We start from the raw sequence: 16,714 nt of genomic DNA, 5'->3' as shown, positions 1-16,714 counted from the left end.
AAAATGTTCACAATTCACTCTTACCTGCTTCATAAAAGCGTGCACAACGCAAAGCTTCTATAATATTGTGTCGGAAGATTTCAGCAACTCTACAGCAGTTACTTTTTATTAACTTCTAAAAGAGCTTCATTTACAGGTAAATTTTTTAATTTCTTAAAATGCAATATTAAATTGCAGAATAATAACTAGATAAAAACTTGAAAGTTAAGTCATAATAAGAATTTAGTAAAAGACTCTTGAGATTTAACACAATAATAATAAATAAAAGACTAATAAAAGTATCGCGCAGCTCTTTTTGCGCAAAGTAAATTAATCAATCATAGACAAAGAAATTCCTTTATTCATTAAGATAGTCCAAAGAGAGCTATGTAAACGTTTGAACATTATCTTAATGAATAAAGGAATTTTTTTGTCTATGATTGACTAATTCACTTTGCGCAAAAATAACTGCGCGGTACTCTTATTAGCCTTTTACTTTTTCTTATTGTGTTAAATAATAATGTTAAAAAATTAATAATTTTTAAAAAATATAATTTAGTTAATTTTTAATAATTTAATTGTTAATTTTGAGTAGTTATTTTTGAAATGCATTAATTTTTATTTTTTAACGTTTTTCCTTAATTAAAATTCATCTATGTAAAAAAAAAAAATTGTATAAAAAAATACATTTTTACAAAAAATATTTTCTTTGTTATTTTACATAAATAACTTTTAATTAAGAAATAAAATATTAAATAACAAAAACAGTTTTCTCCAAAGATGTAAAAAATTTTATGCGTCAATAAATCAAATATGTTGCCAAAGAAATATTATTAGAAATAACAAATTAAAGTTAGGATTATTTATATTGCACTACTAAAAATATTATTAAACCACTTGTATATGAAATGATATATGTATATTAAAAATTAAAAATTTTACTTAAAACTAAACAAAATAATAGAAAATTCTTAATTCTACGTATTCAAATGTTTTAAACAAATTTAATGTGCAAGTTTCTTGTTCGGGGATAATGAGCTTATTAGTTGGAGGGAACAGTACTTGTGTTTTAGTTTCTCCCTTCCATTTCATTCATGTTTCGCTTATCAACCTATTATTATAAGCACAACGCTCCAATCTCTCTTAATAGAAATCTATAATTGTCTTTTTTGTTTCGCAATAAAATAATTATTGTGCTTTATTCACAAATATGAATGCTACTAGATTTACAGTCAATTATTTAAAATTAAAGTTTTGGATCGTAATTCTATTATAAGTAGAGGGATATCTGTAGATAGATGAGTAAGTACTTATACAGGGTTTGTCGTTTTTCATATTTCAAGTTTTTTTTTAATTGTAGTCAAATACTGAAGTTCAAAAACATCTGCTTTATTTTTTATTTGCTACGTATTGAAGATAAAATTATTTGCTCACTTGTATCATAGTAAAAGTCATTATGTATGTCTTCTATACAGTTGACACAATTGACCTTATGTCATATATACGGAAAAGAAAAATGACTATCAGAGTCTTCGTTTTACACGCTTCGTAACATTTATCCTAGCGAACTAGACTTTACGAAATACACGAAGGAACAAGAAACATTTAAGATATGTTCAAGCTGTATTTAAATAAAAACAAAAATGCATTAATAATTAAGTTTTAAATTCTCCTGTATCAAGAATTATATGCCATTATTGTATACGTCGTATTTGTATTAATATAGTATTGTGTAATCAATCATTTTTTTAAGGTGACGTAATTTCTCTGTACATCATGCTTCTAATTATGAAATTCATAATGAATTAATAAGTACTACAACATTTAAGAAGTAAAAGTTTATTTGCTATTTATCTATATGAAGTAACGTAATCCAAGAATTTGTGTGTAATGCATGCCACGTAAATTTTTCTGTAAACTTCTTGACATCATACTTAATTTTTTTTAATTGAAAATACTAATCTTTGAAAAAGCTAAATATATTCTTTTTAATATGTTTCCTAATGATATGTATTGATTTTATACAATATGCTCTAATTGTTATTTGGTCAGAAAGCGTTTCTAAGAGTGATATGGTTTTTGTTTTTGTAAAAAAAAAGTTACTTAAAAAAATATATAAAAAGATTTTTGGCCAAAATATAATATTTTAAATTATAAAGAAAGAATTACATAGCAAATTATCCAAATGGTGTGAAAATACACTGCTAACAATTTTATTATGCAGTGATACAAATAACATGACTAGATTTAATTGCATAAAAGTTTAAACTAAAGAATTTCGCCTATTTTCATAAAAGTTTTGAGCCTTCCGCGTCCAATCATATATATTTATCATATATAATTTTGTAGATAAAGTAGATAATAATGGTAGCATTAAAAAAAATAGAATATTAAATCCTCAAATAAAAGTCGTACTGTACAGTTTATCGTGAGTGTCTTAACTTATTTATGCTTTTATGATACGCTTTAATCAACAAGATTTTTTAGTCTACATTTGAACATGATAGCCAAAATTTTTTGTTTTTATTATTACTCTCTTGTAAAGATTTTTTTGCATCCAAGTCACCTCATTGTGGCAAATGTACCAAATAGGATCGATATACGAGCTATAAAAAAATGCTAAAATTTGGGCAAAAAAATAAAAAAAATAAAAAAGTTACAAAATCAAACGAATACTCATCAGTATACGTATCTGTACGTTTTTCTAACCAATGCAGTGTAAAGGTTGGAGCATTGACTCTTACGTAATTTACACTATTTGGTTATTACATACACTTGTGAGACACTCTATTGAATTGATGTGGGAGAATATCAAGAAATTATCAGCGAGATCATGCTTGAACAAGGTAAAAGATTTAAAAAATGAAAAGGTGAATGATGAAAGTTAAAGCCAAAGCACAGACTTTTACATAACGCATAATGCATAAAAAAATTAATCAATCAAAATTCTTCAGTTTCCTTTCCAGGACAGAAATAAAGGACTCGGATTGGTTAATTCTTTTATGCATCATGCGTTATGTAAAAGTCTGTGCTTTGGCTTTAACTTTCATCATTCACCTTTTCATTTTTTTTAATCTTTCATCTTGTTCAAGCATGATCTCGCTGATAATTTCTTGATATTCTCCCACATCAATTCAATAGAGTGTCTCACAAGTGTATGTAATAACCAAATAGTGTATCATAATTTAGTTTCACTGATGAATTAATGACATAATATTGACATATTGGAAAATGTTTATGCAAAAATGTACGATAGTTTTCTGTCCGCTCTGCAAGTGATTAATGAAGATTTTAGAGAGAGACCATAATTTTGAATTCATATAACTATAAATAATTCTCATTTTAACGCTAAGAAAGAATCTTTACATATTTTGTGATACTATGAATGAACAGTAATTATCTACTATGTACGGATTGAACGTGTAATATGTGTACAATATCATCTTACTCAATTATAATATTCCAATAATTATTTTAATGCAATGAGAGACTGATTTATAACATGAATCAAAATCATAATTTATTTTTATAAGATACTTGAACCGAATAAAACTTGGCACTAAATAAGGCCACTTTTTTAAATTTACCATTTAAATACACTTTATACCTAGAACATATGCTTAAAAAGTGTGTCCATAAGAATGGGTAAAGAGGGAATTAAAACCAATAACATATTTATTTAGTGCTTGTGACAAAATGAGTGAATGAGTCAGCATAAAAAAGGACGTACTCATAGTTATACCTCACATATGTAAGCAGCAATTAGCTCTTTTTATAATTGTGAACACTATAGATAATTGTGTAGATATTATTCATCATTAATTAAAATAAAATTTACTTTTTCAGAATGAGGTTTATTACAGCAATTGTTTTCATCACTCTCTCGATTGCAGCGATATGCAGTCAGGAGTTCGGCCGTCGCATCAGCTTCATAAAAACCGCGGACGCAAATTCCGGTAAGAAATTACGAAAGAATTCTAATACTTCTTAATTAACAAGTGAGAGAGAGAGAGAGAGAGAGAGAGGAAGGGATGATTTATAGGCAGTTTAATGCTGTTAACATCAAAAATAGGTACAGTTGTGAGCTAAAAGATTGCAACATTTTCTTCGATTGTTTTTGGAATGTAGACTTGCTCATCGAACGGTAAACGTCATTGATTCTTACTTGTGGGTCCAACTAATTAAGCATCGAACCATCTAACCATCGAAGAAAATGTGTTGCAACCTTTTAGCTCACGACTGTACAACTATTTTAAACTATGTAAATTATTATTTTCAATGCATTCAAATTGCGAATATATAGAATACATATACAGAAAACACTACTGTATCGATTTAAATGTGTCTCAATTATTCTTTTCTCCTTAAATAAATACGTAATTGTAAAAATCACGTGAAGTAAAACTTGTTCCTTTAGAAAAATAAACTGATAGTGTTTCAATAACTAAACTGATGATTAGTATTTAGAGAACAGATGAAATAGCATAAGCTACTGATACAGTAATAGTAATAGTACTGATACAGTAGTAAACGAAATACGTTTATTAAAACATTTAACATAAGTAATATATAGTAATCAGTTTATTAAAACAAGTTTATTTTTTTCAAAGTTTCAGTTAAAAAAAAAGCACAGCTGTAAAAGGAGTGAAAAATATGCTTTTACATATAAAATTCAAAGATAACTTTAAATGCAATTTATTTTTACGATTTTAATAAATACGAGACAAATCACATTTTCACAATAAAATGCATAATAACAAAATGACAAGACAAAATTTCATCGTTAATTACGTTATTTTTTGATGCCTATTATTTTTTATTTTTTCCGCTTTTTTATACTATACCTTAGTCAAGGTCGAATTCTTGGTTGGCTACTCAAGGGTTTCAAAATATTAGTACCGCAATATTTTAAAAAGCTTTGCGTTATTGTTATATTTATCATTATATTCACAGAATTTATTACAATTTCTATTCCATTTAACCCATTCCGTTTTTACAGCTAATCCATATATTTTTACAGATAATCAACAATTGAATACAAATGAGTATTCATCAATCAGAAAAAGACAGCTCGAAAAACTTCAACCCTTTCAAATCAAGAACTCACAGCAAAAGAACATAGTGAACTATAACGTCCAGCGGCCATCATCAATCTACACTCCTCTAAATACTAGTTTCTCGACAATCAAACAATCTTTGTCCACACCATATTTTACTCCGCGACTAACTAGCCAACAGTCTGAAACATACGTACCACAAACATTCAGAGGCTCCACATTCTTTAATCCTCAATCAAATCAGTTTTTGCATTCGGCCTCTTTGCCAATGAATTGCTCAAAATTGTCATCCAGTTGTTTAACACCGCAATCTCTGTTTTCCTCATTGATTAAACCGCAATCATTCCGTTCTCTCTTTAAGACTGGCAAGAAAAGCATATTTGATGCAATTAATAACATTGGGAGTGCTGAGAAAAATAATAATACAATTAGTATGCTCGAAATTGACATGACTGTAAGTATAGCATTAAATAATACTATGCATCAAATCAACTTTGTAATACATGCAACATATCTGACTAAATGTATTAAATTTTCAAAAGAATATTATAGGGGTCGACCAAATCTACGGAGTTACAAAAAATAAAACAGTTGAAGCAACATCACCTGCACCATCATCACAAACACCATCATCAACATATGCACTACCACCACAAACACCATCACCAACATATGCACCAAAACCACCATCACCAACATATGCACTACCACCACAAACACCACCACCACGTACACCACAACCATATCTACCACCACGTACACCACAACCATATCTACCACCACGTACACCACAACCATATCTACCACCACGTACACCACCACCACGTACATCACTTCTACCAACTTTACCACCCATAACTAGAAGACCACCAGCATACTATCTTCCTCCGGTAACAAGTACAACTACTTTTCCAAATGTATCAAAAAAAGGTCCCCAAATTGCTGAAACTAATGCTACAATTGCTACAACTAATACTTCAAGTACGAGTACCAAAACTACTTTTTTTAGCTATAAATAATATAACATAGAAACAAAGTATATAAAAAAATAATTTATAATTTTACCAATCAGAAACCATTCAGACTGATAGTGATCTCGATCATCCTCCACATATTCATAGCCTCAATGTGGAATGCAGTAAAACTACGATGACAATCAATATTGAATTCAATCGCGCATTTTACGGCATTATTTATTCTAAGGTAAGCGCAAAACAATTTCTTAGACATACACCAAAAATTACCTTATAATTGTAGGAGAATAGATATCGGACAAGGATCGAGGGATCGAAGATCGATTGTTATCGGTCGATAATCGTAATGACCTTATATGTTGTCGGAATTTGGAAGAGCGCGAGCGAGCGGGAGTCCGCTGTGAGTCGCGAGCCGAGACAGTGCTCCGTGTCAGAGACAGAGTGTATAAGGACAGAGTAAGAGATAAACAGAGACAGAGTGCGGAAATTCAGAGTTAGCCACGAGTTCGTTTTTTCCTTTTACGTGAACTTTTGCAAGAGACGATTGATATTATTAATTCGACTGAAGCGACAAGATTCGCTCTATATATGTAACTATTTAAATCGCGTATTTGATTAAATTGCGACATTATTAATAACAACTATCTTTAATCATTATATTTATTTCTATTTTATCCTTCTTAAAATCATATTATCCTACAATCTGGGGGCTCGTCCAGCGATAAAGCTCGTCCAGCGATAAAGCTCGTCCAGCGATAAAGCTCGTCCAGCGATAAGGATCATCCAGCGATAAAGCTCGTCTAGAGATAAAGCTCGTCCAGCGATAAGATTCGTCCAGCGATAAGGATCGTCCAGCGATAAGTGCCGTAACGCATATTATATTATATTACATATTACATGCGAAAACCGTTGGAATGCGAGAACAGTTCAACGCGCGTCGTTACACAGTGATATCGGACAAAGAGACAAACACGAAAACAGAGTGTTGTGTACATAAGTGACTCACAAGGAAATTTCGCGAGAGACAAAGACACCTGTTATTGTGTAATATATTGTGAGACTTATAAGTGAGTTGCGTGCAAGTCGCAATGGACAATATTCAGCATGCAATAATGAAGGATCCGACTAAGTACAAAGTAGAGGCACTTAAGGAGATGCTAAAAAGACATAATCTATCGACGGCGGGAACGAAGAACGAATTGATCTGTCGTCTGATGGAGGCTGATCCGAATGGCGAGTGGCTACGCGAGGATAACGAAGAGTCTCGCGATCGGCGTGGCGATGCGGAGGATGTCTCACAGGCTAGCGTTTCAAGGACGCAGCAAGGTACAAGCGCACGACTATCGGAAATTGAGCTTTACGAAAGAGAGAGAGAAATAGCGCGACGCGAGTTAGAATTAGCGCGGCGCGAAATAGAGATGTTGCGACAAAATCAGCGGATGGAACGCGTGGCAATTAACGAAAATCAAAACGCTAACAATGATATCGTACGAACTCAATCTGCACAATCAAAGATAAATGTAACTGCTATCGCGGATTTACTCGGTTATTTTGATGGTAAATCAGTGCATTACGAGACATGGGAAAATCAGATCCGTTTATTGAAGACAACGTATAAACTAGAAGATGATACGGCTAGACTAATAATCGCTATGCGACTGAAGGGCAAAGCGCTGGAATGGATACATTCGAAACCGGAATATGTTGCGATGTCGTTCGACGCTCTTCTCGGTGAATTGCGGAGCATGTTTCAGCACCGTCAGTCCAAGATGGCACTAAGGAAAAAATTCGAGGACCGGATGTGGAAAAAAGAAGAGACGTTCCATGAGTATGTCCACGAGAAGATCATTACCGGAAACCGTGTTCCTATCAACAACGACGAGATGCTGGAATATATTGTCGAGGGCATACCAGACGATGCGCTTCGAAACCAGGCACGTATCCAAAGGTTTGACACAGTGGAGGCGCTTCTGAATGCATTTGAAAAGGTAACCCTGCGAGAGCGAGGTGCGTTTAACTCGGCAAAATTTGAAAAAAGAAACGGTGTCGCGAATAGAGAGGAGAAGACTGAGAAAGGTGACGCGAAAAGAAGGCCGACAGATACAGTTAGACATTGCCATAATTGTGGTATGCGAGATCATCTGGGGGCAAACTGTCCGACTAAAGATCAAGGCGCGAAATGCTTTGCATGTAACGAACGCGGACATATTGCGTCTAAATGCCCGAAAAAAGCGGGAACCTCGAAAAGCTGTCTTATCGCAACGCAATCTAGGAACCAAAAATATGTTAAAGACGTTTCGATCCAAGGTCATCAAATAAAGGCATTAATAGATTCCGGAAGCGATCTTACACTGATGCGCGCGGATGAATACGTAAAATTAGGCTCACCGCGATTGAAATTAGGCGGAATGCGATTCCGTGGAGTGGGATCAGATAATAACACGACCCTAGGAGAATTCGAGGCCGAAATTCGTGTTGACGAACACAACTATTCCGTGTGTATACAAGTAGTCTCGGACACGTTAATGCGACATCAAATGTTATTGGGAACCAACTTCTTGGATGCTGTCGAGGTCAATTTCAAAGCAGGAAAAATTTCCATTAGTCCGTTACAAGAGTCAACATGCGAGAATAAGCATTCGATACCTGAAATATTTAATATAAATTTGACACACGCGGATTTTGAGATAAATCACGTGGACGTGACCGGCGCGGGAAATGCGGAGCAAAGAGCATCGTTACAAAACCTTATTGAAAATTATAAGCCGAATAAAGCGCGCGAAACTAATATTAAAATGAAACTTATACTAAAGGACGAAGAGCCAGTCTACCAGTCTGCCAGGCGATTATCTCCGTCGGAAAGAGAGGAGGTCAACGCACAAATCGACGAATGGCTTGCGGAGGGAATTATTCAGCCATCGATATCGGAGTATGCCAGTCCTGTGGTATTGGTCCGGAAGAAGGACGGGGCGGCGAGGTTGTGTGTGGATTATCGTCATCTAAATAAAAAGATTCTCAAGGATCGGTATCCGTTACCGTTAATAGAGGACGAGATAGACCTATTGCAAGGCGCTCTGTTGTTTACCACGCTTGACCTGAGAAATGGTTTCTTCCACGTAGCAGTAGAGGAGTCAAGTCGAAAATATACGGCTTTTGTTGTCCCTGACGGACACTACGAATTCTTGAAGGTTCCGTTTGGCTTGTGTAATTCGCCGGCCGTATTTCAAAGATTTGTTAATTTAATTTTTAGAGACCTGATACGAGAAGGGATAGTGATGGCGTACATGGACGATTTGATCATTCCTTCAAATGATGTTGATATCGGACTGAAGAGGCTCGAGAGAGTGCTCAAGGTTGCCAGTGAGGCTGGCCTTGACATCAACTGGAAGAAATGCTGCTTTCTACAGACGAGAGTGGAGTTTTTGGGGCACGTTATTGAGGCGGGACAAGTGCGCTCATCCAATAAAAAGACTGAGGCAGTTCGACGTTTTCCGGAGCCGACTAATGTTAAGCAGGTACAAAGTTTTCTGGGCTTGAGCGGCTACTTTAGAAAATTTATTCCAGGTTATGCCGCAATAGCACATCCATTGTCGAGTCTGCTGAAAACAGGCGTAAAATTCAATTTTGGCGCGGCAGAGAAGAATGCCTTCGAGAGGTTGAAGAAGATGCTGAGCGAAGGACCAGTATTAAGTCTGTACCGGGCGGGAGCAGAGACTGAGTTGCATACGGACGCTTCGGCGCTTGGATATGGTGCAATATTACTTCAGGGAGGCAACGAGGACAACCTTTTTCATCCTGTTTATTATTCAAGCGGGAAAACGACATCGGCTGAAGCTAAATACCCGAGCTACGAGTTGGAGGTCTTGGCTATAATAAAGGCGTTGAAGAAATTTCGCGTTTATTTGCTAGGCATCACATTCAAAATCGTGACCGACTGTCGTGCTTTCACGTTGACAATGAATAAAAAGGACCTGTGCGTACGAGTTGCCAGATGGGCATTGCTTCTGGAAGAGTTCCACTATACCATAGAGCATCGTCCTGGAAAGAGCATGGTGCATGTTGATGCGCTCAGTCGTAATCCGTTACCGGCGTGTTTGGTTATCGACGAGACAGACGCTGGGTTGACAGCTAGGCTCAGGAGAGCTCAAGAGGAAGACGATGGTGTGAAGAGGCTTCGCGAATTAGTTTCTCGCGGACAAGCACAGGAGTACACGTTACGAGGTAACCTACTGTTTAGAGAATCCGATGGTGATCTACAGCTTGTGGTACCAAGAAGAATGCAGGCGCAGATTATTCGTCGAGCACATGAGCAAGGCCATTTTTCGGTGAACAAGACTGAAAGTTTAGTAAAGAATGACTACTGGATTCCAAATTTACGACGAAGAGTCGAGGAAATTGTGCGCAATTGTGTTGCGTGCATTCTAGCCGAGAGAAAGCAAGGAAAGCAGGAATGTTTTTTGCATCCCATTGAGAAGGGGAAGGTTCCGTTGGATACCCTGCATATGGATCATCTGGGACCGTTGCCGTCGACGAAGAAGACTTATCATCACATTCTCGTAGTTATCGACGCTTTCTCCAAGTTTGTGTGGCTCTACGCTACAAAGTCTACGAGTACGCATGAGGTTTTAACGCGCCTGAGGAAACAAGCGGCAGTTTTTTGCAATCCACGACGGATTGTCACTGACCGAGGAACTGCTTTTACATCGAGCGAGTTTGAGGAGTACTGTAAGGTACAAAACATCGAGCACATTTTAATAACAACAGGTGTACCGAGAGCGAATGGACAGGTTGAGCGAGTCAACAGAACGCTCATACCGCTGCTGACCAAGTTGGCTGCTCCAAAACCGCATGAATGGTATCGGCACCTTGATACAGCACAGCAGTATCTGAATGCTGCACCTCATCGAAGCTTATGTTTATCTCCGTTCCAAGTGCTTTTAGGGACACACCCGAGGTTGAAGGATTGTCCAGAAATTAAGGAGATATTGGAGAAGGAGCGACTGGAGTCTTTTCAAGACGCCCGAGAAGAATTGCGAGCTGAGGCGAGGAAAAACATCGTCAAAATGCAGCAGGAGAACAAGCGGAGTTTCGACAGGAGAAGAAAGAAGCCTAGAGATTATCGCGAAGGAGAGATGGTCGCTATCAAGCGCACTCAGCGAGGCCCAGGGATGAAGTTTTCTGGCAAGTTCTTAGGACCATACGAGATTATCAGAGTCCTGCGCAACCATAGATATGTGGTGCAAAAAATTGGTGAGAGTGAGGGTCCAAGTCGGACAACGACGTCGGCTGACTACATGAAGCCATGGGTTAGCGAGGACGATCATGATTATTCTGAAGATGATGACGAGGTTTCCGAATGACGCAGGTCGAAGATGTACATTCGAGGGCGAATGTAGCAGCAGGAATGGCCGAGCTGTAGGAGAATAGATATCGGACAAGGATCGAGGGATCGAAGATCGATTGTTATCGGTCGATAATCGTAATGACCTTATATGTTGTCGGAATTTGGAAGAGCGCGAGCGAGCGGGAGTCCGCTGTGAGTCGCGAGCCGAGACAGTGCTCCGTGTCAGAGACAGAGTGTATAAGGACAGAGTAAGAGATAAACAGAGACAGAGTGCGGAAATTCAGAGTTAGCCACGAGTTCGTTTTTTCCTTTTACGTGAACTTTTGCAAGAGACGATTGATATTATTAATTCGACTGAAGCGACAAGATTCGCTCTATATATGTAACTATTTAAATCGCGTATTTGATTAAATTGCGACATTATTAATAACAACTATCTTTAATCATTATATTTATTTCTATTTTATCCTTCTTAAAATCATATTATCCTACATAATAATTTACCGATTTTATCCAATTTTAGGGATTTTACACAAATTCGGAATGTATCTATGTAAAACAGAATTCTGGCTTAACGCGATACTCTTTCAAGGTGAATCTAGGCTCCTGCGGAACTAAATTTGTCAACGATTTCGAGAGTGCGGCTGGCCAAGCATATTTGGAAAATGTTCTCGTATTACAAGTCCGTATAGAATTAATTATTAGCTTCATTTTTTATATTTTTTTCAATTTTCATTAGTTATATTTAGCCTGCAAAAATATCACTTATAATAAACATTGAAAAATGAAATTTATTGCTAAAGAATGAACCGGATATACAAGAAGTCTGGGATACAGTTCGAAGAGTACAATGCATCTGGGAAGGAAACATCAATCAGACTCTGACAACGAATCTCTCAGTAGATATGTTGAACCAGGAGATTGTTACATTTAATGGCGATACTGCGACAGCCAAATTAGATATTCAAATAGGCAAAGGACCTTTCGCACCAGTAGCCGATGGACTTGTAAGGATTGGAGAAACAATGACTTTAGTAGTTTCCGTGAAGGGTGATTCTGATTTTGATCTTCAGGTATGCATTGTAAAACATATAACGCGAATAATAACAATTCATGAAATAAAATTTTGTGTTCAAACATATAACAGAAGCATTTTTGATGCTTAATTAATTCACTAATACGTAAGGAATAATTGCAAATTAATAATTATTTCTTGATGCGTTTACTTTCAAACTAATAAAATTTTATTTTGATTGAGATTCAAAGAAGAAATATAAATTAAACAAATATTCATCATTATTCTCAAGGTACGCGACTGTTTGGCGCGAGACGAAACTTCGACCAACATGCTGAAACTTATCGATGAAAAAGGCTGTAATTTAAAACCAAAACTTTTGGAATCATTTAAAAAAACAAATGATACCGGCAATACAGGCGCTTCTATTATCGCTTATGCATTCTTTCATGCTTTTAAATTTCCCGACGTTATGGATCTATTCATCGAGTGTAACGTCGAATTATGTAAACCTAACTGCGAACCTTGTCTGGAAGTAAGGCACAAAAATTTTTTCAAATATGATATATCATATGTTACATATGAGACATGTAAAAACATCTATTTCATTCATTGAAATTAATGTTTTTATAACAAATTCTGAAACCTCTTAACTTTTTGTATAATAACTTAAAGAAAATTCTGTGTGCAAGATTTTAAAATAAAGTATAAAAATATAAGTTTAAATTTTATTATAATTTCTTATTTTACGAAGTATACAATGCTAAATGTTTGTACCTTTTTAAACAGCAAGTGTATTTTAAATCTCCACCTTCAAAACCTTTGACTCATAATGCTACAGCCAATCTAGAAATTAAAATCGGTAATGATCCGTTTGGAGTTTTAGCCAACAAACCTGTAAGAGTTGATACAACTTTGAGTTTAGTAATCTCTGTAAAGGTTGATCCTGGTTTTGATATGGAGGTATGTATTGAAAAAATTATTTTACGCAAATAGTGCTAATTTATAAAACAGAATTACGTGTTTAAACATATGGAAACGTAAACACTGGAGATACAAAGAATTTACAAATATATAAGATATAATTGCGAAGTAATAATTATTTCCCGATGCGTTTATGTTGAAGATAATAAAATTTTACCTTGCAAAAGACATAAATTAAGTAAACATCCATAATTATTTTCTAGGTACGCGACTGTTTTGCTCGAGACCAAGCCTCGAATAAATCTGTAAACATCACCGACGAAAATGGCTGCATTTTAGATTCACGATTTGATGCATTTAAAAAGACAAACGAAACCCGCAATACAGGCGCTTCTATTATTGCTTTTTCGTCTTTTAAAGCTTTTAAATTTTATGACATGAATGTATTCGTCAAATGTAATGTCGAAATATGTAAAACCAGCTGCGATCCATGTCCGAAAGTAAATCAAGTAAGGCACTAATAATTCAAATATAATTAATTATATATAGGGTGTTCAAAAAGTCCCGGACCGGCGAAATATCTCGAAAACTAAGCATTTTAGAAAAAAATGTTTCAGATAAAAGTTGTAGGGTTTCAAAAGATCTATTTACTGATCTTATCAGTTTGACCTTGGATGGCGTCGCCAAGGTCAGATCGAAATCACATTAACTTTTTTAAATGGAACTGCCTACTTTTTATTGCATATTCTTGTAGCTTATCTCAAGACTTTTCCAAAACACTATAAACAAATGTATTTTCGTTAAGTATTTTTCGAGTTGTGAAGTTTGAAAGTTACAGTACATTACAGCTTTCAAGCCTCACAACTCGGAAAATACTCAACGAAAATACATTTGTTTATAGTGTTTTGGAAAGGTCTTGAGATAAGCTACAAGAATATGCAATGAAAAGTAGGCATTTCCTTTTAAAAAAGTTAATGTGATTTCGATTTGACCTTGGCGACGCCATCCAAGGTCAAACTGATAAGATCAGTAAATAGATCTTTTGAAACCCTACAACTTTTATCTGAAACATTTTTTTCTAAAATGCTTAGTTTCCGAGATATTTCGCCGGTCAGGGACTTTTTGAACACCCTGTATAACTATATGTATTTGATAAAATTATTCGAGATGAATCTCATTCGCTGAGATTATATTTGCATGCATCTTGAAATCAACCATTTGTAACTCAAAAACAAGTCTTTTCGTGTAAGAATTTATAAAATATTGTTAGGAAAATAATTCTAACTTTTTTGTAATTCCTTATTTTATTTATATCGTACCAACAAATTTGGCATTTTTTTATACAGTTTAAGTATTAAAAATATTTTGTTTTAGCATATCCATTCAGGAAGACGTCGTAGATCTCTAACATATACATCTTTAAACAGCTCAACGAATTCAGTTCAGTTATCAGATTCAATACGAGTCAAACAACATCTTAAAGTGATTCCGTTAGACGACCTGAACATGTAAGAAACAATTTCTATCGAAACAAAAGATGCCCGCATGAGCCTCTGAAGATTTTATGCAACCTTCTCTCTTATGTTGAGCACACTCTTTATTACTGTCATAAGCGCAACAGTGTTATGTGTATGAATTATATTACCGTACTCAGAAATCAGAATTCAAAAATTCGTAATATTATTTTTGTTTTATTATTATCGTAATAATATCATAAAGGAAATAGCGTGAAAACAACAACGTGTATCAAGAATCAAGTATACATGTGTCTATAATACAACTATATTGTTATTCTATTACAGTATTGATTCTTATTATGAATATATTACTTTTTTTACACGGTAAATATTGTTATTTTATAACTTTTTAAATATAAATTGTTTGCTTTTATTAAAAGTATTTTTTATTAGTAATTAACCAAATTATTACTTACAAAAGATCATATAATAATTAAAAATTTTTTTTATAAAAGTAAGATAAATTCACACAAAAAACATGTTTTTAAGTAAGATAAATTCACACAAAAAACATGTTTTTAATGTGATAAAGATTTTTTTTAAAGCGTTTTTCGGTACAATATTCTTTCCAAAATGAATTGAGTTGAGCCTCTTAAGTTGATCAAATAATTAGGCAATTAACAAATATAAAAATGACAAAAAAATATAAACATCTGTTATTACTAAACACCAATTTAATTTTTCCCATGATTTTCACTGGGACAATGTAAAAATATAGAAGGAAGAAATTTACTTTATCAAAAAACTTACATCTAAAATTATATTTGTTAAAAATTAAAAACTTGGCTTAAATTTATAAAATGATATGAAATTCTTGATTCTACATATTTAAATCTTTTAAGCAAATTTAACGTGTAAGTTTTTTGTTCGGGGATAATAGTGAGTTTATTAGAGGGGACAGTACTTATGCTTGAGTTTTCCGTTCCATTTCATTCGTCCTGTTTTGCTCATCAGCCCATGATTTATACCCATGCCGCTCCAATCACACTTTGGAAAATGTAAGTTAATATTATTTCTAAATTTTATTAATTTGACAAGTGATTATTATCTCACCTGGCTTTATTTTTCTTTTTTGTTTATTTATACAAGTTTGAAGCTTGGCTTTCTTCTTCATCCGACGATCATTTGAGTTCTTTGACATAACTACTGACGATTGATTTTAAGCCTTGACATCGTACTAATATTGAATGTTGGAAAGAGATCGTTTTATTACTTCGGTTTTCTATTAAATTTTTATATTAACCACTGGATCATTATTAATCATTATAGATTTTGTATTAATTAAATGTCGACATATTGCTGTTAAAAATACTCAGCAAAATTTTTATAACTAAACCAAATTTTAAGCAATTTAAGCAAGTACATTAAAAAGTTTAATGTTGTCAAAAGTTGTTATATATATATATATATATATATATATATATATATATATATCTTCAGCACAATTAACTTTGTATCAGAAATACGAAAGACAAAAGTAATTATTAGAGTGTTTCGCATGTTTTGTAACATTTATCTTCGCGGACTTTATGAAACGCAGCAAAAAACACATTTAAGACACATTCAAGCTGTATCTTATCCGAATAAAAGTAACAAACATTGCATTAATAACAAAATATTTTAGACTCTCCTGTATAGAAAATTATATTATTATTGTTATTTGTATTAATATGGTATTGTATAATCATTTTTGTATGTCGACGTGTAATCTCTCTACATCATGCTTCTAGTTATAAAAATTATAATAAATTAATGTTAAAATATTTAAGAAGTAAAAATTTATTTACTATTTATCTATATTATTAAGTAACATCATCCCAGGATATAGTAATGTACGAAAAGTTGTGTAATGCACACTACGTAAATTCTCTGGTAAGCTCCTTAACATCGTACTTAATTTACTT

The 16,714-nt window shown here is 34.0% G+C and overlaps 1 protein-coding gene across 1 annotated transcript; it reads left to right on the top strand.

Annotated features, from left to right (window-relative positions):
- LOC105196111 lies at positions 1-15,127 on the top strand. Its single transcript, XM_039458488.1, has 11 exons — positions 1-136; positions 3,826-3,935; positions 5,000-5,490; positions 5,579-6,017; positions 6,109-6,239; positions 11,878-12,036; positions 12,158-12,427; positions 12,662-12,904; positions 13,159-13,332; positions 13,557-13,802; positions 14,668-15,127. Exons 2-11 carry the CDS (start codon positions 3,827-3,829, stop codon positions 14,803-14,805), a joined length of 2,400 nt encoding a protein of 799 aa, XP_039314422.1. The 5' UTR covers positions 1-136; position 3,826; the 3' UTR covers positions 14,806-15,127.
- The last annotated feature ends 1,587 nt before the right edge of the window (positions 15,128-16,714 follow it).

This window comes from Solenopsis invicta, chromosome 16, assembly GCF_016802725.1.
Source record: "Solenopsis invicta isolate M01_SB chromosome 16, UNIL_Sinv_3.0, whole genome shotgun sequence".
Lineage (NCBI taxonomy): Eukaryota > Metazoa > Arthropoda > Insecta > Hymenoptera > Formicidae > Solenopsis > Solenopsis invicta.
Note: the sequence above shows the minus strand (reverse complement) of the source record. Positions and strands in the feature narration are given on the sequence as shown.